This window comes from Apostichopus japonicus, chromosome 20 (genome assembly GCF_037975245.1).
Source record: "Apostichopus japonicus isolate 1M-3 chromosome 20, ASM3797524v1, whole genome shotgun sequence".
Classification (NCBI taxonomy): domain Eukaryota; kingdom Metazoa; phylum Echinodermata; class Holothuroidea; order Aspidochirotida; family Stichopodidae; genus Apostichopus; species Apostichopus japonicus.
In genome coordinates, this window is record NC_092580.1 from 21307753 (window position 1) to 21331919 (window position 24167).

The following is a 24167-nucleotide window of genomic DNA, read 5'->3' on the forward strand; positions in this document are numbered from 1 at the left end:
CATATTTGTGCCCACTCGCATGTATTTATTCAGTTTTGTCAAAAAGGAGTATTCTACACCTAAAAATATATGTCTGTTGCCCTTCAAAACGAGGGTAAGTCCTAACAGTGAGAGAAAATGACCTAAGAAAGAATAATGCAACAAAAAACAATGAAAGAGGATTTTTTGGTGCTATTGCAGACAAAATGATTTTTTCCACCCAAACCTATCCTTTTAAATTTCCTGAAAACTGCAAATTTTGAAGAAACAACTTGACAAAAAAAACCAGACCAAGAAACCAGCCCAAGAAACCAGTCGAAACCATACAAGCATACAATTGTGCCCTCTCGCATGTATTTATTGCCATTAAATTTTGTAATGATGAATTTTCATTTGAAATGAAATTGCACATACATCCAAATTTCAAAGAATAATAATGAAAAATGCATTGATGAAGTGAAAAGCAACCACTTCAAAATATCTTTATTTGATACAAACATTCAAAAGTAATATAAAGTTCAAGGCATTTGAAAGTTTTAACACATTTCAATATTTGAAGTTTGTTAAATGTTTGTAACAATGCAAAAATTGATGCAGACAAATTGAGGAAAAGTTCGGAAAAAGAACTGATAACAGTTATTGCTTAGTGTGCAAGAATAGTTAGAGAGGTGAAGGATAACTATAGAGAAAAGGACTCTTGCCTCCTTCACCCCCTCCCCCCCCCCCCCGCCCAACCCTGCATCCAGCCACAAAGCAAGGAACATCATTAGCAACTAAAATGTTAGGAATGGATCAATTTCTGTAGCAAAACAGTTCTGACAAGTTTTATTATATTTTTTATGTCTCCTTATATTTGTAATGTTCAGATATTAGAAAGAAGCTTCATTTCTCAACAGTTACTGTGGCTAGTGGTCTGAACATGGAAAAAACAAAACAAACTTCTTGTCTAGGGTTCAATTCCCAGCTGTTGCATTTCAATTGTCTGCTTTTCCTCCTTACATTCTGTGGTGGAAATATTAGAAACGAGAATTTATTTCTCACTAGTTACTCTATAAAGGAGAGAACAATACAAACTCCTCGTCTACTGTTCAAATCCCAGCAGTTGTATATCTCTGGTTCAAGTCCAGGTTTGAGTCTTGATTTTCTGTTCTTTGGGCAGACTGAAGTATAAAGATAAGAAACAAAGTTTATTCATTGGGAAGCAAAATGTTGTAAAGGGTCGTCCTGTTACCCACCAGAGATATTCCTCAGGAGCTTGATCCAAGTTCTAAGTGAGTAATCGCCCTTCAAGGACTTTGCCAGCATCTATGACAAGGTTCCCAAACGGTCTAGGTGAGTTGCAGGGCCTCGAACCTCCCTGACGAGGATCGGTGGAGAAAATATTTTATAAAAATTGTAACTGAAAACAACTGAATCTTTAAATAATTGAACAGCAAGCCACATTATTATCCCACCTAATGGTCTAGTGGCAAAGAAAAATAAATATATATTGCACCACAAGGTACTTTGTTCAATCCAACATCTGAGTTCCTTTTTAAATCATGGAAGCCAATAGGCTTAGTGATTCTGTGCCAAATTCAACAGCTAAATTGCAGTCAAACTGTTTAAGTGTTGACTATTGCTGACTTCAAGTGATCAGCACAGCTTTTGCACTTATGCCGCCCCTACCTATCAAGCATGAAGTCCATTCCAGGTTTTTAAAGTGTGACCTCGGTTGACCTCAAAATATTAACTTCCCTTCCATCAATTTCATTAGTGTTTAATAATGTGCTGACAAAAGGTTTCTCCATACCAACCTTTGACAAGAAATACAAAATACAAAATGCACTTCTCTATAATAGATGAAAACGATGATTAAGTAACTCATTTTAAATTGCAATATTAAACAACTTATTTTGAATCAATCATACAATATCCTGTCACTGCCCAGTACCACCACCAACCCCAGGCGCGTAGCCGGAATTTGCCAAGGGAGGGGCGAAAATGTAGGCAAACTATCAGAGCTTGCAAACTATCTAAGCGTAGCGCCACGATGGTTGGCGCGAAGTGTACAAGAAAATTTTGGCTGAAAACGCCTCTTCAGATTGCTGAAAATGGCACTTCCCAGGCCTTGTAAGTTGCATCTTAGCATTTTCTCTTTTGAAATTAATAGTGATATCATTAAAACATAAAAAAAAATATGCTCAAGGGGGGGGGGGCAGCTGCCCCCTTGGCTACGCGCCTGACCAACTCCTCCTTCACAAAAAATCTTGCAGTGAATAGACACTGCATTGCTTCATCTGTAATTCCTGTCCAGTAATATAACCTATTACATAAAAAATATACTGTAAAGGCACAACATTTGAACAATTGAACATACCAAAGTATGTTCATTGCTAATGAAATTACTACCAATCACACACCAGAAAGTGATCCAGCCATTTTGAATATTTTGCTCATTGAGAAACAAATCTTAGCCTAACAAACAAAAACCGCAAAGATATTAAAAAGCACAGTATCTTTAAATGTATGACTATTTGCCTAATGTAAAATAAAGTAAACATTTCTTAATTGGCATCTGCCAATACGTTTGAATTCATTTCAACCGCAAATTTAAAATATAGAAATTAAATACAAATATAAAACTAAAATATACTTATATATACATGTTTTTCAATATAGAGCAATGTGTATACCTCAATAAGGTAATCCAATGCCTATTACAAATGTAAAATGTTCATTCAGACAAATTCTCAAACTCTGACATTTGCTGAATATAGCAACAACATAATTCCAACTGAATAATTGTTGCGTTGTACAGGTTAAACACTCTATAGAGTTTATAGTAGCCTACAAAGGGTAAGCAGGAAAGCTAAGAAAACAACTCAACAGAATTCATAAAGTTATATTGCCAAATCCATAAACTTAATATTCTATAATGAAGAACGGACATTACAATATTACCTCACCAAATATGATGAAATAATCATCACAGAGGAATATACATTGAGAAGGCAAACTGGATTGAAGAGACCCTATTTACTTTTGAGGTGTCAGGGCAAAAAGAGGTTGGGGAGGGGTCCATGGCATCTCCTCCCCCCTCACTAAAAAAACTCAGCTGAGCTATGCCATTGGAGGAACATTCACTGATACTTGTAAATACATTGGAAAATAATCATTGAAAGGATAAATGACAATTTTACAACCATATTTAGACTTGGACAATAGTGTCCTACTGGACATGCAATTATGTCTACTGCAATAAAATTGAGTCATGGTACCATCATGGTATCAGCATGGTACCATCATGAATTCCATCCTGCATGTTCATGCTATAATATTTACTGCTAGACATTAGTGACAAAGATATTTGAGTGTGCTTTGTTCCTCTGATACTGTTTTGATGTAAAGACTGAGAAGCATTTCTTCTGCCACCAAAGATTTACCACTCTATAAATACCAATTGGTACAATTTTGTAAGGTTCTGCTTTTGGGCTTATAGGTATCATTACATCAATTAAATATAAGATAAAAACCTTATGTATGAAACCTTTTTAAGTATGGTGACCAAAAGTCCAAGATTACCCCTGACAGTCCTATAAATTCATTTACCCTGCCCGGATTAAATGTGTCCCTGGACCTGTCCTCAGCATTAATGTACCGTCCCAGGAATGTCCCCAAATTTGTAAAACAGCAATGACTTATTTCAGTTTTTCCTGTTTGGCGCCCTCCATCCCTTGAAACAGCTTCAACTTATTCCTTGATTGTTTACAGTCTTATTCAAGAGTCACAGATAAATGCATCTCAGATCTATGAATAATTCTATGGGCTGTATTTCACAAGGGAGACATCTTTTCTAACTTAGACTCCCAATAAACTTCCAAGTCATTTTGGCATTGGATTTTTATAGCTTGAGCCCAAAACCTTTTTCAGGATGAGTTGTTCTCACTGTCTGTGTTTTGAACATCAATACCACAAAGGCCCTCAAACGGTCACCCTCCCTTTAAACTTATAATATTGTTTCATAACCCATGATAAAAATAGAGGGGTGGGGGAGGACAGTGAGGGGGGGTAGTGTGTCAACAGGCAACATTATTACCCCAGATTTCAGGTCACGTTTTATTAAAGTAATTCTATGCAATCGGGCGTTGGAGCATCTGAAGCTTCGGGAGAGGATAATAAGAAGATTTCTTGTGAATTACACATTTGAAGTTTTGATGGGGATAAGTAAGTCTCCTGGGAGCTTTTAATGCTGGGAGACAATACCACTGTCGTCTCTGAATTCTGGGAACTTATAATCAACTCCTCTTCGTCAACTTCACTCTTTAAATCCCTCTCATCTGATTCGGTTAAATCCACATAAAGTATCTCCTGCCTCTCTAATGCCGGGACATCCCTTACTCCTGAGTCTCCATCCGGTACATTTCCTCTGCTTGAAACATTCCCTGTGACCTCACAATTCTCCCTACTGACGTTCATACCGGCGCAGGAGTTGGGCGACCTTGTTTTGCCTTTCACGTCTTCAATTTGAGATTTTTCTGAGACATTTTCATGACACTGTAAGTCCTCAGGTGCTGATGTCACTAACCCCACCGTGGACAGTGAAGTATGTTTTCTCCGTTTATGAGAGCATGTCTCATAGAAATTTTCACTTTTGGCTTTGTGGCAAATAAAGTCTCCATTCCCATTGGACGATTCTTCGGTTGACAAATTCATCTTCAATTTCGCATTTAGCGTGCACTTGTTCAATTCATCATCTGCAACTATCCTGACGGAGTTCATCCCTGTTTTGGCATACACAGGACTTCTACTCCCAGCGCTCTTAACTAAATTCACTAATTTATCATCCGGTTCATTTTTCAATCGAATCACATTCTCCTTTACTGAGCATTTTGGCTTCTTCATCGTTTCAATCTCTGTTATTTTGTTATTGCACTTGGCCTCTACGACACATTGTCTGCTCTTAGAGGATGGCTCTGTTCTCTTACGTGCATCCTCTTTATACGACTTCCCCGGTAAATATTGAAGAAAGCTTTTAATGGGAGAGATGGAGTCCTGGGAGCTGCCCTCTTCTGACAGTTTATTGTAACTTCCTGCCGACGTGACATCTGTATTAATTGAATCTCTATCTTCTGCATTTAACAGCTCACCTCTGGCTGATGAACTGCCATTGGTGGTCACCACGTTTAATTTACCGATGTCATAGTTGGATTCTATGCAAGGTGGAGTGTTATTGCTGCCATTCTGTATATGGTGAATTCCCATGTCATTTCTAGCACCCGATAGTGCACCGACCTGGCTTTTATCTCTCTCTCTGTCAATTATTGCAAACTTTGAACACAAGTTTACACATGATGAAGCAAGATTCTCATTTGATGGTGCAACGCTCTCACCTGAGGTTACAATGCTCTCACATGACGGTACATTCCTCTCCTGTGACAGTGCAGTGCTCTCACCTAATGGTGAAACGCTTGCTACTGATAGTGGCTTGCTTTCACCTAATTGTAACGTGCCTTCATGTTTCTGTCTATCAACTCCAACAAAATCATATTCCAGGTCTCTTTTAACGATGCGAGTTTTAATCTCATAACCCGATACCGCCGCGCCATCTGCACGTCTCTCTCTGTTGAGTTCCCATAAATCATCTTTCGGTAAGTGTTTGACATTATTTTTAGTTTCATGCACATCTGCAGAAGGTAGGTATTTAGCAAAGCTCTTAAACAGTGGCGACTGGTCGGCCTGCGAACTCTCTGGTGATGATATGCTGCTTGGGTTCTCTGGGTCATCTATAAAAGACTCTGCTAAACTCCCCTCATCGAAGAATGAAGATCTATTGGACACTTCCTCAATATCCCATTCTGCATTCTCATCCTCTGAGAAGAGTGATTCACTGGTACCTTCATCCTCCTCTATCCAAGCCCCTGTACCAGTGCCAGAGGTAAAGGGCTCACAAAGTTCTCCACAAACTTCCAAATTGTCTGATCTCTCCTCATCACCGGTGTCATTAGGCTTGTGCTTCAACTGTTCGTACTCTCCTTCCCTGTCAATTATCCCAAATTTCTTGGGTTTTGTTGGAGACCCATCTCCAAACAGTACCTCGAGACTTCTGCTCTGCACATGTTCTTTGCACTGACCTGCCAAAATTGAGATAAAATAAAGGGAAATAATATTTTAAATTTGTCCTAACAAGTTGGTCACCTGACAGGCTAGCAACCGTTTATCTGCAATCAAACGAAACAAATAGTTGGGCTGTTAAACTGTTGTACAGTTAGTCTAATTGCTAGTTCCAGAGTATTACACTTTCAAGTGTTTACGGTAATTAAATACAGTAATTAAATATGGTAATTAAATATGGTAATTAAATGGTACTTACTACGGTAATCATTGTAACTACTGTAATTAAATACGGTTATTAAAGTTTCAACTGTCTATGGTAAATCCATGATACAATGAATGAGAATACCAAAACAACATACCAATGTACTAGTGTATTGACACACTATAGTTATGTATTAAAGGCATTGAAAGACTCGCCCCAAACCACGTGCCGCCATCTGAAAAAGTTAACTTTCTGTTGCTTGCAAGTGAACTTTTTTTCGTGTCGCTACAAAATGCAGACAGTAATGAAACGTGATACCTTGTTATCTTTTATCTAGACCTGAGATGTCCATCGCTGCTATGTAAACTGTGTTGTGGGTATTGACCGTAGCTGCATGTATTGACTGTGCACTAGTGTCTAATTACCGACGGTAGCAAGTTGTATGTTTATTTTCTGGGATCAATGGTGGTGTCTAACACTTCTGTTACACCTCATTCGAAACTAGGTCAGATTACCGGCCTCAGACGTTTCTTTGTGCCCGAGTCTTCCATTCCTTTAAAGTAAATGCAGTGTTAATTACAAGAACTGTTCATGCTCTTATAGTTTATGGCGAACCAAGTTTCAGAATAAATGGTTATATAGTTTGAACAAAAGCTGCTAAAAACACCTTTAAATCCTGTCTAGGTTGGTAGTACTCTAAGTTAATTGGTATCAGTAGTGGTGAATCAGTACTTTCAAGATCCTTTGAGTGGTTTTTATCTTTAATAGTCCTGTTTCATGGTATCTGCTTCCTGCTTTCCAGGAAACTAGCCACCGATATGCAACAAACATTTCCTGTCTCTAGGACAGCTTTCTAACCCTCCACAGAAACAGGAACTAAATGGCAAATGATGACCAAAGACTAGCAAATCTTGGCGGTCAACCTGCAATGTAATCACCACACAGCTTATAGGAAACAAGATATTTATAGCATTGTGCTGAATGCCTGTGAACCATACAAAGATCTAATGGGTATCAAGGGACTGGTTGTCATACTCTCGTACCTGTAGTGTTTCGTGTTTTGAGCACTCTGTGACGACCTTTGTTGAGTGACTTTGAATTCTTACCTTACCCTTTGTATGAGACAAACATTTAATGATAGTTCACTGTGGATTTATTCAACATTCCTAGTTTGGATTTTATCTTAGAGAGAGCGCCACACCAAATGATTTTTACGTTGCTCTGGATTTTTTTATTGCTATCGAGTGCAAATTGTGAAAAATACAAGGAAAAGTTTGAAAACAGTTTCAATCCACGCTGTGAAGGATATATTAGGCGATTGGACTGGCCAGGAAATATTTTCATGTGTTGTCCAGACCAACACAACTTGGCTGTTTAGTACATTGAGTCTCATCACCACTGCTATAAACTTTATTTTCTCTATCAAACTAAACATGTCTTCCCCTACTTCATTCCTTGTATGTCTAGTGACTTTTCTCAAAGTCTGTGGCACCGCGGATTCCCGTAGTAATATTTGCGACATACATCGGGGAGAGTATGGAAAAACAGTTGACTGTTCCAGTCGATTACAAAACTACACCACTGTGCCGTGGGGTGATTTAATTCCACTGGATACCCGCGTTCTTCTTTTACAGGGCAACGGCCTTGACGAGCGTCGTTTAACAGGAGAAGATTTTGAAAACTTGAAAAACATACAGACTTTAGACTTAAGTCACAATCGGTTTGAGTGTTTACCGCTCGAGTCACTTTCAAATCTGAAAGTGCTTCGGGCGACCAATAACCTTTTAAGAGGAGCTTCTGTCCTTGATTTAAATAGGATACCAGGCTTGATGGACGTGGATCTATCCAGTAACCAACTTCAAACTTGGTCGACTAAATCTCCGCTGATCTGTCGTTCTCCTCAGAGTGAAAACAACACTGATGGCAACGATACAGAGTTGGTGTACTCATCGGTACAGAGGCTTGACCTCCACGAAAATCTACTCGATGATGGAGCATTACGTAATCTGTCGCAGTTTACAAATCTAACATTTCTAGATCTATCAAGTAATAGAATTACATTGGTCAGCCCTTCAGACTTTCCAAGTTTGGCTCTCTTGGGCACCCTTAAACTTGATGACAACATCATATACCAAGTGACTTTCCCACCTCTTGAGAGAGTAGAGAATATTTCTATCCAGGGCAATCTCCTGGAATACATCGGGTTACACTCATTCTCTTCTTTGCATAACTTAATACATCTAGATCTTTCCTACAACAAGATTGGAGATATTCCTAGGGGTGCTTTCAACAGTACTTCCAGGCTATTCTCTCTTCAGCTTCAGGGTAACAGACTTGGTCAAGTACGACATGGATACATATTTTCGGGTCTGAGCCAGCTAGACTTTCTGGAACTGTCATATAACGACATCAGCGACGTTCCTTCCGGTTTCTTCAAAGGACTCAGTAATCTGCACGATCTTCGGTTGGATTTCAATTCTTTGACCGTTCTGGAATCGAATTCTTTCATCGATGTTCCAACTGTAGCCAACGTCAGCTTACAAGGAAACAGGTTGCGTACCATTTCCAATGAATTTCGTACACTTACTGACACTGTACATCTTAATCTGCAAGGTAACCAGATTTCAAATATCAGTGAGACAGCTTTTGAAACCTTGTCAATGCTGATCGTTATCAATTTAGATGGAAATCAGCTGCAGCACGTCCCTCACGCTTTCGGCGGGGTTCTGGTTCGTAAAGGACTTCAGGAACTCGCTCTGTCTCACAATTACATTCAGAGTATCGACCAATACGACTTCCCACGCCTGTCTCGTCTGGAGACTCTTGACTTGGGACATAACGCCATACGGGAGATACACCCAGGCTCTTTTACGGGTCTCACTTCCCTGACGCACCTGAGTCTAAATAACAACGAGTTATCGCATATTTTGCCAGGCACCCTCTCCCGGCTCTCCTCCCTCTCCGAAATCAAACTCTACGACAACCACTGGTCTTGCGACTGCAAAAAACTTTGGCCGCTCTGGGAGTATTACGATCGAGCAGAGACAAACTTCTCCATGGCAGACAGCATAAGTTGTACATCGGAAACGGATTTTGTCCCCAGGCCCATTACTCTATGGGAATCTTATCTGAATGAGACCTGTAGAGATGTTGAGGTAGAGCCACCCCCAGAAGACTCCAGTTTTCCCCTCAAAACTCTGCTGGTGACTCTCGTAGTGACTCTCGTACCCATTGTCTTTCTATTAATCGCATGCGTTATCGTGATGAAGATCCGCCTTCAGAGGCGAGGCGGACCGATAGATGAGAGCGATCTCCGAACGCCGCAGTCGCCTTGCCCACCACCACCGGTGAAGAGGGTCGATTCAGAAGGAGCTTACGAGGTTCCCTTCCAAAAAGGAAGTAACAGTCTTTATTATTCCCAGCCTTACGCTCATATCGACCAACAAGTGATCCTACAGGTAGGCTCTGTGGGCGATGCACAATACGTTAATCATGCAGCCGTAGCCATAAACAATGCAAGTTGATTTTAACTATATATAGATACGAATGAAGAAATCAAGCGCAGTGTCTCCGAGTTTAGGTCGGACTTTAACAATTTTTTGATGTGAAGTAATTTTACTGGAGCAGCTTCTTAATAGCCTCGAGTTATCATTAGAATGTGAAGACACTGCTTCATGACATTCCCATATTCTTACATGTCCAAAAAAAAAGAAGATCTCTGTCAAAAAAAACAAAAAAAGATCTCAAGAGACAGAGCTTTGTACAGATAGTTGTATCATAGTAATAATGAGAACACTATTTGTATCAACAACAACAACAACAAAAAAAGAAAAAAAAAGGTATTGAAATCAGGTTCTACCATCTTCAGCTCCTTGTATTCTCAAATGAGAACAAGGTTTGAGTTCCTCATTATCAGATAATCAACTGGAGATATAAATGTATCATAGCCTTTTTCCAAGGAAAGCTGCCTGGTCTTCCTGTCTCACAGGAAGCAAAACTAATGACCAATTTAACTCTTAATCGAAACCAAAGTACCATTCATTGTGTTGAAAGCAGGGCTTCTCCAGTAAGCATTTCAAAATAATTTGCAATCGTTATGAAGCAAACGTGAGAAAGGTACAAAACAAGCAATAAACATTGTCACACAATTATGTGTAACTTCTTCTAGAGAACTGTTTGCATGGAAAACATAACATGGTTAAGAGTGCATCTTTGAGAGTAAAATATTTTCATAGAGAAAATGTAAATATATTAACATCTTGCAGAGAAGAATATTTTTGTCTCAATGTGGAATTCCCAACATCTGGCTGTCTGTTTTATTATTAACTTCCTTTATAAAGGAAAACTTGATCACTTTGTAGAGAATGTCAGGTAAAGTGGAATTTGTTAGAATTAGTTTCAAATTAGATTTGTATTATTCTTCAATTTTATTGAAACAACCAGAAATTACAGATATGATATATTGTCAAACATTAACAAAAATAAAGCAAAGAATCAATTGTCTAGATAAGAATAGCTTGCTTAAAATCCACAACAAAAACATCACAGCATAAATATTTTCGAAAGCCGAAAATACCAAACTTATTTGCTCACATGAGTTTCTGTAATTTATTAAAACATATTTTGTGAAAGAATTCAACTTTGGGAAAGTTTAATTTTTGGCAAAAGACAGCCAGAGGTAGATACAGTCGCAAGCACGGCTAACTTTGGAAATGAAATTATTTAGAACTTGAAAACTAAATGGAACAGAAGGAATGACCTAGTTAGTAGTTACATCAAGTTTCATTACAAAAATTTTTATGGAAAGATTCATTATACGAATTATATATTATTCATTTTATGAAAAGATTCCATATAAATCTGTGATATTTGTTATGTACTGTTTTCTATGAAAATTTTTCTATTTTCCTTCTTCTTTGCTGTTGTTGTGATGTACAATATTGCAGGAGAGTTTGACAATGTCAATACACATGCAGTGTTGTAATGACTCATGATTTCAATCTGTCATTCTTCATAATGAAAAATGGCTCTTACAGTTTCCGGGATTAAGCTGTGCACTGACCATAATAGCTCTGTACCTGGTCATAAAACAGTTGCTACAGTTCGGTTAATAATTATATCAAGAAATGGTACCTCGTTTTCTCTTTCTTTTCTTTCCTGCCATCAGACTACCGAGTGGCTTGTATTTGTCCTTGCTGCTGCTTGAATCGACTTCAGAAACATTATTGAGTACATTTTCTAATCTGAAAATTTAAAAAAAAAATTAAAAAAAAGGGATTCTCATGTTAAAAATGAGTCCATCTTATTTAACATATTTGAGGATGCAAAAACAAAAGACATTAATTTTGATTTGCAATTTGGGTTTAGATACCCATGCTTCCTTATCTGCATATGCAGTTTTATTCAAGTCTATAGTAAACATGGAATCACTCTCTATGCCTTACCTCTCAATCATTTGGTACTCTGTGGAATTGTAGGGAATCACATTTGGGTAGATGTTTGTTGGTTTTAGGTACTGAATGAAGTCACAAATCTGCAGAAAGAAAAATGAAAAAAAAAAAAAAAATATCATGAAAAAATGAATCAAAATTTGTTGGAACTACGTTCAAGTTTATGTGTTTATATATATATAATGAATGTGTAGCAAGTGGTATAACAGATATATAGTAAATAAATAAAGAATAATTCCACTTCACGAACGGTTTCGTCCGGTTACGAAACTGGTCGTGAAGTGGAATTTTTCTGGTGTGTTATTCTTTATTTATTTACTATATATCTGTCATACCACTTGCTACACATTCAATTCTTATTTACGGCTTGGCTCACACATAAAGATTGGTGATTCTGTGTAAATTGTCAGATTCAAAGCACCAGGGTGCACTCTGTACAATCATAACACTTGCGTAATACGCCCTCAATAACAGTTATACAAAGCCAATTTATACGCATTCACACACCAGTATAATCACTGTGGTCGAGTGGTACGGACTTCGGTCCATGACACAATGATGAGTCCCAAAAAAGGGCCAAACCGATCATGAAGTAGAATTTTTCTGGTGTGTTATGCTTTATTTATTATATATATATATATATATATATATATACATATAAAAATATATATATATACTGTAGATCATTACTCCAACAGCCTCTGACCTCAAGACATGCTTAAGGTGATTCAGCCTACATGATCAGTTTACAGAGGTGTTATCTATCTAGGTCCCATTGAATCAGGTTGACTGAGATTAACCTGCAGAAAAGGGGTAGCATATCTTTCATAAGGTGAGAGAGACGTGATGTACAACTCATAAACCGACCAGTAAATTAGAAATGAAAGTTTGTAAGAGGCAAAGAAGCCATTGGCTAGACTAGAATACCAATTGCAGTATTATTTGCATAGCTGTGTTACAGGATAGTTTCCACATGGGTGCACCTCCCAATGATTGTGTGGCAAAGTGCTTTAGCCCTAGCTATGCTTTCCACTGATTCATGGCATAGTGCTTTAACTCTAGCTATGCTTTCCACTGATTTGTGGCATAGTGCTTTAACTCTAGCTATGCTTTCCACTGATTCATGGCATAGTGCTTTATCCCTAGCTATGCTTTCCACTGATGCGTGGCATAGTGCTTTAACCCTTGCTATGCTTTCCACTGATGTGTGGCATAGTGCTTTAACCCTAGCTATGCTTTCCACTGATGTGTGGCATAGTGCTTTAGCCCTAGCTATGCTTCCCACTGATGTGTGGCAGAGTGGGTTTGAAGTTTGACTCTCATATACAACGTTAGTTTGCCCTAGGTACCCGTCTCACTGATGTGTGGCAGAGTGGGTCTGGTTATCTTGTCCTAGGTATGGTTCCCTGCCAACATGTGGCAGAGTGGATCTGTTAATTTTGTCCCAGGTATGGCTCCTAATAACATGTGGCAGAGTGGGCCTAGGGTTAGTGTGACTCTCATATACAACGTTAGTTTGCCCTAGGTACCCCTCTCACTGATGTGTGGCAGAGTGGGTCTGGTTATCTTGTCCTAGTAATGGCTCCCACTAATATGTGGCAGCTTGGGTCTAGGGTTAGTGTGAGTCTCATACAAAGTTTGCCCTTGGTATGCCTGACACTGATGTGTGTTAGTACGGGGCTGGTCGGCTCGTACATGATACGCTTCCCAATGAAGTGTGGTAAGATTTGACGTTCATATCCAGAACTGTCTTCCTGATCTTACCTCACTGTAGGAGGAATGAAATGAGAAGCAAAGCCTGTAGTAGTGACTGGATATCTTCCTGTGAGGGTAAGAACAAAAGCAGACAACATTGGTTAAGATATATTGCTCTCTTCTACTACATGAATGTACTCTTCACCATGTTACTCTTTTCATTTTCAGCTGCGTGACTAAAATAAATTTTATTCAGCTATAAATGAAGAATAGAAAACATGATGTTCAAATTTCATTCTCAATTTCCACAAAATGAATTTGCAGAAGACTGTTTTGCAAATGATTAAAGTTGGTACTAGTAAGCAGATGCATAATGAATAATCCATCATATCTCGTAATATATACCTATCCCATCACTTTCATAAGTAAGTAAAGCAAAAGTCATACATGCCATGTGATGACAGGAAACTATAATATAAACAGTTTGCAAAGTACCACAGGAGTAGTCAAGATCCAAGAGGCAGGATCATGTAATCAACGAAGATCAAAAGAAGGATTTTGCAATTTCTGAATTTAACTTACTTCAAAACATCATCAGGCTGGGCATTACTGTTAAACCACATTGTACTTGGTGTTATTGTTATAACATCTACAGCATCTTTCAAGGTACAAGCCTGTTATAACAAAAGTACAAAATGTTAAGAAGATAAAAAGCTTACTGTCTCTTCTCAGTTCCACATCCTATTTTTATCCAAAGTTTGTTGCTAAGCACATCACAAAAATGATACTCTTCCATTCATCTCATGACAGATGGGCGGGAGAGGGCATGGGAATACATTTCACCCATAACTTACTCTGCTACTGTGGTCATACAACTCCTGTCAACTGGTGACCACTTCTCAATTGAATTCAATGCCGACTTTCCTTTTACATGAACACCACTGCACAGTGTCCTATATATGTATACAAGGCAAATTTTGCTTGGCCACCCTGGTTATCTGAGATGACCAAGTTTGCGTTTGGAGACCAAAACCAGCTTTAAAAGTCATATGGTGGACGGCTAATTGTTTCACATCAAATTCAGATCGCATTGTAACTTAATACCCTGAGAAAATTATAAGTTGGTATAAACACCATCAATCATTTTGTAGATACTGAAATAAAGCAATAACAGTGGTAGGACTATGATCCACACAAAGGGAAGTTTTTTTTTTTTTCTGAACTAAGGTTGGTGTTCTATTCATCAAACCTATACATCTCTCCTATACACTGTACATATAGTGGTAAATTCTGATGTTTTGATACATTTCTTAGGACAACAAAAATTTGCCTTATCCCCACCAGCTGTGCATGACAATATCACTGAAGAGGGTGCACATAATTAATAGACATACTTACATATTTTCTACAAGCATGGACCCGTGTTGCACTGCCCTCTGTCGTCATGTGTTCCGCTAAACTGGAAACTCTTTCGTACTGCTTCATTATTTCACCAGAAACATGCACCTTCAGAGAGGGATCGCAAAATAAAAATTTTTAACAAAACTTTATCATGTTTAGTTGGTACCTCAAGTTGTTCATAATCTATTTTTTTTATTATAAACCCTCTAAAGGATATACTAACTTTAAGCTTTTCTTTCCCCTTAGCACCATCTATCAGAAGGGAAGGGACCGGGGGGGGGTAGGGAAATGTAGGGCTTTGGTTTACATCGCAATTCTAGAAGGCTAAATTCATCCAATGAGTGTCCCATTTTTATGCTGCTGAAAAGGAATGACTGATTACAATTAACTTATATTGCAGTAAAATTTAAGGATCTTTCTTCCAAAAAATTTAGTTAACACTTTTGCTTGATGAATGCATCACATTTATAGAAGGGAGCAAAGACAAGAACAAACAAATAAATATTAATTAATGAATGCAAAGAGGCTCAAAAACCCTCACCTTCATGCCAAATGCCCTGGATATTTCAATAAAGAGATATTCATAACCATATTTTGCTCTGCATTTGATATGAACCATATGACGGGGACCTCGTTGCAACTGCCTGTAAGACGTAAGACAATATTGAGAATATTTCTACTCGAAAATATGTCATAGATAGAGCAAAACAAAGCATGCAGCCACATAATTATAATGCTATTTGCCAAGGATGTTGTGAATTTAATTTAATAATTGGTTAGTATCTTTGGAAATTTTGTTACATACAATTAGGACAATATTGTAAATGGCTTTAATCTAGAGAAAATTCCCACAGCATAGAGGCCCTGAAGAGATTGAGCACTATAGCCTGCCAGAGAAGACTGACCTGTATTTTCATGAATAAATTAGTATTGAGAATTTGATGTGTAACCACATTGATATTTGAAATGTAGTACTTAGCAACACCAATGTATACAGTGCAAAATACTGATAATTGGACTTTAAAAATAATTAATTTTCTTGTCAAACATTGTATTAAAATACATTTTTTTTCAGAAGTGATTAAAAACTATATGGCCATCACTTTTAATTAATTCAAATGTTGCTGATAAAATGTATAAAATAAAAATCTCACTCTTCTATAACACGCAACATAGCTTCACAACTTTGCTCCTGAAAAGATTTGGAAGGGAAGAAAATTCAAAAAGTTAAGGAGAAAATTTTATCTGAAAGATTTTTTATATAATAATAATAATATTCTTTAGATTCCTGTAAATAACTTCCTTAAAGGTTCTGTACAAAATACAAATAATCATATATTTTGTACAAACAATCATAAGCTCTTAATGAATATTTAAGGAAACATTAATGCTCTTTCCTCTAACGATGCACAGCTAATAAATAATGCAATATCTGTATAATAATGCACTGTAAATTGTAATTCCATGTTGTTGAGAAAGACATTTTTATGTAGAGACGAATGAGAAAATCATTTGACATACGACAATCATGGTATGTGAAAATAAAATTATCCAGCAGCAGACAATGTAACACACACTGACAGTAAGCTCTTTCAACAACCGATGTTATGATGGCAAACATCGTTAGTGCTAATTGCCAATGATGCCACTTATTGAAAACAATAGCATTAATCAGCAGCTCTACAAGAGGTCATTGTCGTCAAAGTATTTGAGAAATGTAAAATCCACTTTAGCTAGTTTTTATGACATGTGTTTTCAATTATCAATAGCTCAATGTATGTTCGCAGTAGATACATATCACAGTATTGAGTATTCTTTCTGAATCATTGAAATTGACAAAAACAGTAAAATATTATTCATTTTGACTGCTGCCATCTGCTCTGTGTGTATGGATATAGAAAACATTACGGCAGTAAATGCACACAGTACGAGAGAAGACAGAATCATAGTGTTGCAACATGCAGGGTTCCTTGCATTATAAAATTACCCAAATTAGCAAACTGTCAAGTTTTGTAAAGATAATCTTAATGTTTGTTACATCTACCGGCATAGTTACGAGTTTAGTGCATCCAAAGTTTGATTTATAAGAGTTTCTCAGCACTAGGCCAAGTGGTAGCTTAGGAATTACTGTGTATTATTTCAGTAGAATTGCTTGCATACTTTCAGTCCTCTTTAACTGTAACTGTTGACCATAGCTAGAAATGCAGCTGATCCTGGTTCTGGTAATGATTGTATTTTCCACAAATTTCATCATTGATTGAAGATTTTTGGTTGTCAAGAAAATTGCTGAATTTTATTCCAATGCAGCAAACCTTTTGCCTTTTCATGTAAAGCTTACAAAGTCGGAGCAAAGATTTTAAATTTGGATAATCCCCCCCCTCCTATAACTACCCAAAGTATCATAAATGTCTCTACATGACCATGGCCAACCCAAGGGCAGTGGGTATTGTGCACAAAACAATCTATTGCAGAGAAATGGTTACATTTACTATGCCTGGGTGACTTAACAACATACACTAAAATGACATATTTTTTCAATTGTATGGGTTTTACTTGGCAGGATATTACAGTAATGGAAATTACCTGAACTGATGGCTATAAGGCACACTGCAATGTCTTTCTATTAACGATACAGTCAGCCACATAGCCAAGAATTCAGAGGAGCACCAACAATTTAAGAATTTAATAGGTGCAAAATATTCATGTCTTGTAACCGTTTGAATATCTTGTAATCATGATGGTGGCACAAATGAAGGGGGGCATAGTTGTCTGTATGGGGGGCAAAACCCCTCCCCCCCCAATGTTCCCAGGCCTGGCTGCAGGCAATGGATACAGCAGAGAAATTCATAATCCGAAAAACCCCAACTTTTTTCAATTTTACTAAGAGAAATACTCACCCGGTTTGGGATAAACATTATCTTTGGATCAAAGAATGTTGTATCAATATAGAGACTCTTGAGGGCTTTGACTCTGTTGAGATATTAGAAATATATCAGCAGTTTGTGTCACATATAGAAGAAAATGGTGGAGAACAAGATCCACATGTTGGAGCAAGGATTTGCAATCTTCTTATGGCTTTAGTTATATGAAATGAAACAAAGCTGAACTTTTAGAGAACCCATAAAAATATATTGAATGAAAATAATTCATCCTAAATCATAACTAAATACCAGGATTTAAGGATGGCTTATATCATCTACTGTTAGGGTAGGATATGTGGAGAATATAGCATCACCAAAGAAGCCTAAGTGGAAACCATGGCAACGAGAAGGAAACGAGAAATGAATTTGTAGACAGACAGTGTGCCATTCCCTATAAAGTTTCAGATGTAAGAAAATGTACAAACATGACACAAAAATCTAGGCGATACACAACTTCACTATGATTTATGAAGGTAAATTTCAAATTCGAAGATATAGAAATTGATTGTTAACAATAACACAGTGACAAGTGACAGTGACAATCTACTGTACCCATAATTAATAGGAACTTGTTTTCACCTATAAACGTTTCATCAATGCATCACTAAAGTGAATGAACAATTGAATTCAGGAGTATAAAAATGGTAAAACTGAGATACTCAATATATAATAAAAAAAGGGGAAGTTGACTCTGAAGTATGAACAAATTTGGAAGACTAAAGAAATATTTGGCTATAATGGATTAGAACCAGGGACTTCAGAATTAAAACTTGTTTGCTCTACTGGCTGCATAAGTGGCATGCACAAAGGGGAGCCATGTTTACCCCTCCCCTCCCTCCTTCCATCATCAGTCTGGAGAAGTGGTCCAGTTTGTAGTCTACATATGCCTCACTATGCACTGTTGGAAGTCTAAAGTTTCATTGTTTTTATGAAAGGACCCCCAATATGGGAGTAGGCTATAACAACCCCAGGGTCACATCCCTCATTGTTCATTATCCTCTGGCCATTCCATTAAGGTTCAGCCCCTAGTTAAATCAACTTTACACATGGGAGTGAGGGTTTTGGAACATGTAGATGAATGACAAAAGTATTGACGGATTTGTCACTTAAATTTATTATTCCAATTGTAACATATAGACTGTTATAACATTGACAAAGATTCATTCAGTTTGCTCTTACCCCTCTCCATCATGTAAGGCATCCATACTTGCTGCATCTCCAATCTTAAATCGGAAATCACCAGTGTATAGAACTTTACCAGCATAGCCTTCCAACAGAAACCTGTATGAAGATAATGTTATATAAGCAAATGTATTTCAACACATTGTTATAGAAAAAACATTAAAAACAAAGACAAAATGAACAAAAGACTTCTCAAATTCTCTCAGAGTCAAGTGGATTTGCAGAAGCCATTAAATGAGGTTGAAAATCATTCATGAAAAGCATATATACTCAAGACCAAAGTTTTTTAGTTTTCCAAGTAACTGAAGTGAAGAAAGACAATAAAGCAACTGAATTATATAGTTAACTGTATCTCTCTTCTAAAAATAACAAGTGTTGTTGAGATGTAGTCAACACTGCAGCTGATACTTGTATCAGTTCACCATTAGTGATATCTTTTGGTTATGACATTTATTGCAAATGACATGTTTCTTTCTGATTTAGTGTGACATTAATAATACAGAATCATGGTCAATATATTTAAAAAGGCATTCTTGGAATTTGTTATACCTATTCTACACCCTGGCACTACTATTCACTTTAGCAAATTTGTTCCACTTCCAATAACAGACAGTCTGCAGGGACACTATGACAAATTTGAAGTTTGTATGGCGCTCACAGAATAGCAATTTTGACTTGATTCCAACAAGACTGCTTCCCTCAAACTAAGTTCTTTACAGTCATGTTTATTTTAAAGTTTGCTAGAAATTCATTTGGCACTGCTTCAACTAGAGCACATGATGCTGTAATTTATAAAAAATATCATCAACTATTTAAACGTTTTTCCATCTCAAATGTTCACTTACATGACAGAACCGGGACAGTGACCAGCAGGTAATAGTGTCACCTGCAATTTCTCTTTCTGTCAAAAGCAAAACAGAAAGATTTTTTATGAAAAGCAAAATATGTCAACAAATTATATTACCGATAGATACACAGTTAACACTGTGTGAAAAAAATTATATGCTGCAGGAAGATTCTAATATGAGGCTCACTGTGTCAGACCTCTGCAAGCTGATGTAAGAGTAAGATTGCACACCATTTTTTTTTTGGTTTTTAATGTTATTGTTATAGTCACGCGATGTTGGCATACCATTGTATTGTTACTTTCTTTGTATGTTAACTTGCACGTGTTGTTGTAGTTATATGCATCTCAGTTATGTTGGTAATTGTGTTAGTGTCATTGTGTGTTCTTTGTTAAGTGTCTTACATAGATATTGTAAGGAGCTGAGGCTCGCGTAGTCTGGATGGGGTCTCAACCGACGCACATTGTCGTATATAATAATATATATTAGAAGGAGTTCCACGCAATCTCAGTTTCGTGTTTAGTTGTGTACATATATTTAACTGTCTCGTACTACTACGACAAGACCCACGTCGTAACCGAATTAGCTGGTGATATGGCTAACGTACACTACTATGAGAATACAGAGATTACACTAAAGAGTAATGACAGTGACTTTACTAATCAATTCATAACAAAGATTGTGGGTGGATTATCAATAACAAGCATACATGCAATACAAAGTAAAGACTCTGTGATATACAATAAAAATAAAACTGTGAGCAAACTGCTTATCCACTAGAGAGCCTGTGTAAGAGAACATATACAATGACAAGCTGAAAGAGAAAACTTTTGTGTGCACTTTGGTTTTTCTCTTTGCGGAGCCTGTCCCAGCTTTAGAATACTACATCGCTGTGGATATGCACTGATTGTTCATAACAGTTGGACTTTTATTTTACGAACGTTTCTCTTGAAACTACTTTTCAAGCTGGATTGTATTAGTTGTAGCAGTCCTTGTGGCTAACAGGCTAAATGTAACTTTACTCAAGATGTTTCTACTTTTAAGAAATAGCATGAAGCCTTTTAAGGTGAGTCTATTATGCACATATTTTTTCGATAGACTAATACCTCTCCAGTGACGTCATTGGGAATGAATACATCGCATCGCTGCTCTACGGGCAAGGCTAACAAAGACTTCTTCAGGTGCCGATGTTTTGAACTCGTCAGCAGGAATTCTCTGGTGACTTCTGAGCAATATAACTTGTAAGTTGGACTGGAAGGATGAAAATTCAAAACATTAAGCAACTTTGCCATCCTGAGGATATTTTAGCAGGGAAACTATGAATTATGGCCTGTTCTATAACCGTAATGTCAGAATTCCATAGAAACTACTGTCATTTAAAAAGGCAATTTCTCTTTATTCTTTTCCAGTTTGTCCCAAAAATGTTCTTTCAGCAGATATAAAATTCAACATACAAGTTTTTTTCTCCCTATCAGTTTAATAGTTACTAAGCTATTTTGTTAGAAGGTCAAATCGGGTCATCAAATGTAATTTTCTTTGACTTAAATCACTGTATTTTCTGTAGATCTGAGGAGAACTTGACAAACTTGGTTGAGACTCCGTACAAGACTGGTTACAGCACTGTAAAATGAAGTTATTTATGGGTACCACACACAATAATATATATGCTAGGAACTAAAAATGTAGGAATGTCTTTATGCCACTTTATTAAGAATGAGCAATTTCTTTGCTGCAAAAGAGGTTAATGAATCTCACATGAATCACAATCACAAAATAACTGGCTATACGTTTACTCACAGCTTAATAAATTTAGTGGTTAATTTCAAATATGATTATCAGTGAATATACTTCAGTCAGATTAAATATATGAAAAGGCTGAACAATTTCAAAAAATCAAAAGTATACTCACTGGTTTTCTAAGTGATTGGCAAAAGTGCTGGAGTGAAGCCCAACTGTATGATCTGTAACAAAGATAAAACATGTCATGACAATTCTATATTATTTGGGAAATTGTAAGATAATGCCACAAGTGAGGTTTTCCTTTTGGTGTTTTTCTTCTGTTTTTTTTTTTGTTGGGCTGTTTGTAATTTGTTCAACAATTACAGAGATCAACAATTTTCCATGACATAGGTATGGCAAGCAGTCATTTTATTGTTTCAAAAGGGCAAAATTGTTTGTCTGATAAATAGCCCCCAAACATTAAAGTACTTAATGTTAATGTACAAGATTCAAAAGTGCCAAAGCATCAAACAACAATAAAGAAGAATTGAATTTACAATAAGACCAAACCAAAAACATGCACTTTCATCCAACATACTATGATTGAGAACAATTGAAACTGTTTAAATTTAAAAAAAAAATCGAGAAACCAAAAGATTTAGAACTGACTCTGCATGATAATACAAAACATGATTAGTTGAGATTTCGTAGCATGTAAACATATCTTATAACATACAGCAACACATGATAAGAAAAAGGCAATTATCAGTTCTAGTGAGTTGAAACAAAATTAGTGTAATTGGGTTTCACCAATATGGCATATTGGCTATAAATACATTTAAAACAGCAGACATTTTTTGCTTCATTTGATTCCAAATTTATTGGTTCAAATTTCTCTCTGATTTGGTTTGCATTGTTTTTCATTGATAAAATATTATGACCTCTTTACAATAGAAATCACTACTGATTTTTTTTAAGTTTTTGATTTATAGTCAAAAATTTGGATGGCTTACATTCAGCTTGTTTCAGTTAAAGAAAATTGTCAGCAATTTACAGATGTGATATGTCAGACCAACTTGATAGGGATGCCCCAGTTTCAGTCAATTATGAGATGTCTCATGGTCAATAAAGTAGAAATTGTGCTAATGACAACCAATGCATCATTCCCCTTCATCATTGAGATACTGCACTTGGTTTAAGTCACGAAACCCAAGATGAGAATAACAATCAATCCGTTTACCAGTATGAACATGTGACAGGAAATATGCCCGAGCTTTTAGTATTTGCTTCCCACTGAAATAGTCTATGGCCACCTCAGGATATTCTCTAGTTATTCCACTGAAGGTACTCATGATGGTTGGGAGGTTCCCTTACATGTGGTTCCTCAGCATTAATCTGCAGACTTCATCTGAGAAAGAGGAGAAATTTATCTTAATTTCAGCAGCAATACAGCTACAGTAGAAAAGGATTAAAGTTGCTACATTTTGGCATTTTATATTGGAATTGAGAGTGGTGGATGGCAGGGTGGGGAAGGGGAATGGATGTCAAGACAATGTTAAGATGTTGTGGTGTGTGTGGATACACAGAACAGTAAGTTTTCCTCATAATTATTTTAAGTAAACATATTAGTTAATAAAGAAAAAACATTGTTTTAAATATAATCATATTAATAATAAATTGTTGATTCTTTCTTCCGATTAAGAAGTGCGAGATCAATTAGTTCATGAGTAGCAGTCCAAAGTAAATTGTTCCTTGTTCATTAAGTACAACAAAATTAGAAAATGATATAATTAATTGGAATTATTTCAGACTATCATATTGCCTATATGCCTTGGCCTGTATTCAGTACTGAGCCTTAAACTGTATTACTATAGGCTACTTATGATATGACCAACTTAATAATATAAGCTAACTGATTAGCCTTAACAATAATTTGTGTCTCTTTAACGTGCTAAATTACTATAGACATTGGCTACTCCAGAATGTAGTAAATAACAGATAATGTAAATATTTAAGTCAGTCCAAGGCTAAATGAGTCACTAAGATAGCCTTTTAAGTTGTATGTTATGTTGTTTGTGGAGCTAAAGTTCGGCCTATTGTAATTGACGTGAACCGTATGAGTAACATTACACAGCCAAGATCAATGCTAGGCCTAGCCTAGGTCTAACGTTAGAAACAGTACTACAGTAGTGCGTGACAATTTAGAATTGAAGCATTCACACAATTTCCCTTCAAACGTTAACGTTCATCATAATATTCTCATATTGACATATGGCACACTATATATCACAAAACAAAAACACTAAGTTTTCACTAGTCCATTGCGTATTCAATACCTTGACTTTTTCTTCGGACATTATTTCGCGTGGATTTCCTCTGCCTATTTGCAGCAGAAATCTATTCATGAACTTGTCTCCGCTTGTTTTGGACAGGTCTCTGAGCTGAGTGATGTCTGTCGTCTGCTAGCGTATCGTGCAATTTTTTTCTCTAGTCAACATAATATAACTCACAGTTGGACTAGATTATGTTTTCCCCTTTTGTTAGTATTTTCATAGAAATTCTACAACCTATGTCTTCAATTTTCCTGAAAAAAATTTCAACTTCTTTCTTCCCTATTTTCCTTATTTCAGTATTTGATATTTCCACAAAAGTGAACAACTTTTCAATGTCACCTTCT

The 24167-nt window shown here is 36.7% G+C and overlaps 2 protein-coding genes across 2 annotated transcripts; one reads left to right on the top strand and one right to left on the bottom strand.

Annotated features, from left to right (window-relative positions):
• Window positions 1–24033, bottom strand: LOC139961724 (uncharacterized). The gene is made up of 15 exons (XM_071961156.1): window positions 23827–24033; window positions 22731–22898; window positions 21681–21732; window positions 20878–21022; window positions 19772–19827; window positions 18924–19025; window positions 17721–17793; window positions 15978–16015; window positions 15365–15467; window positions 14821–14928; window positions 14005–14096; window positions 13492–13549; window positions 11722–11810; window positions 11411–11520; window positions 1–6092 (listed from the first exon to the last, which is right to left on the bottom strand). Exons 2-15 carry the CDS (start codon window positions 22840–22842, stop codon window positions 4081–4083), a joined length of 3150 nt encoding a protein of 1049 aa, XP_071817257.1. The 5' UTR covers window positions 22843–22898; window positions 23827–24033; the 3' UTR covers window positions 1–4080.
• On the top strand, window positions 6600–11409 carry LOC139961729 (uncharacterized). Its single transcript, XM_071961163.1, has one exon. The coding sequence runs from the start codon at window positions 7711–7713 to the stop codon at window positions 9799–9801; it is 2091 nt and encodes a 696-aa protein (XP_071817264.1). The 5' UTR covers window positions 6600–7710; the 3' UTR covers window positions 9802–11409.
• Window positions 24034–24167: the final 134 nt, after the last annotated feature.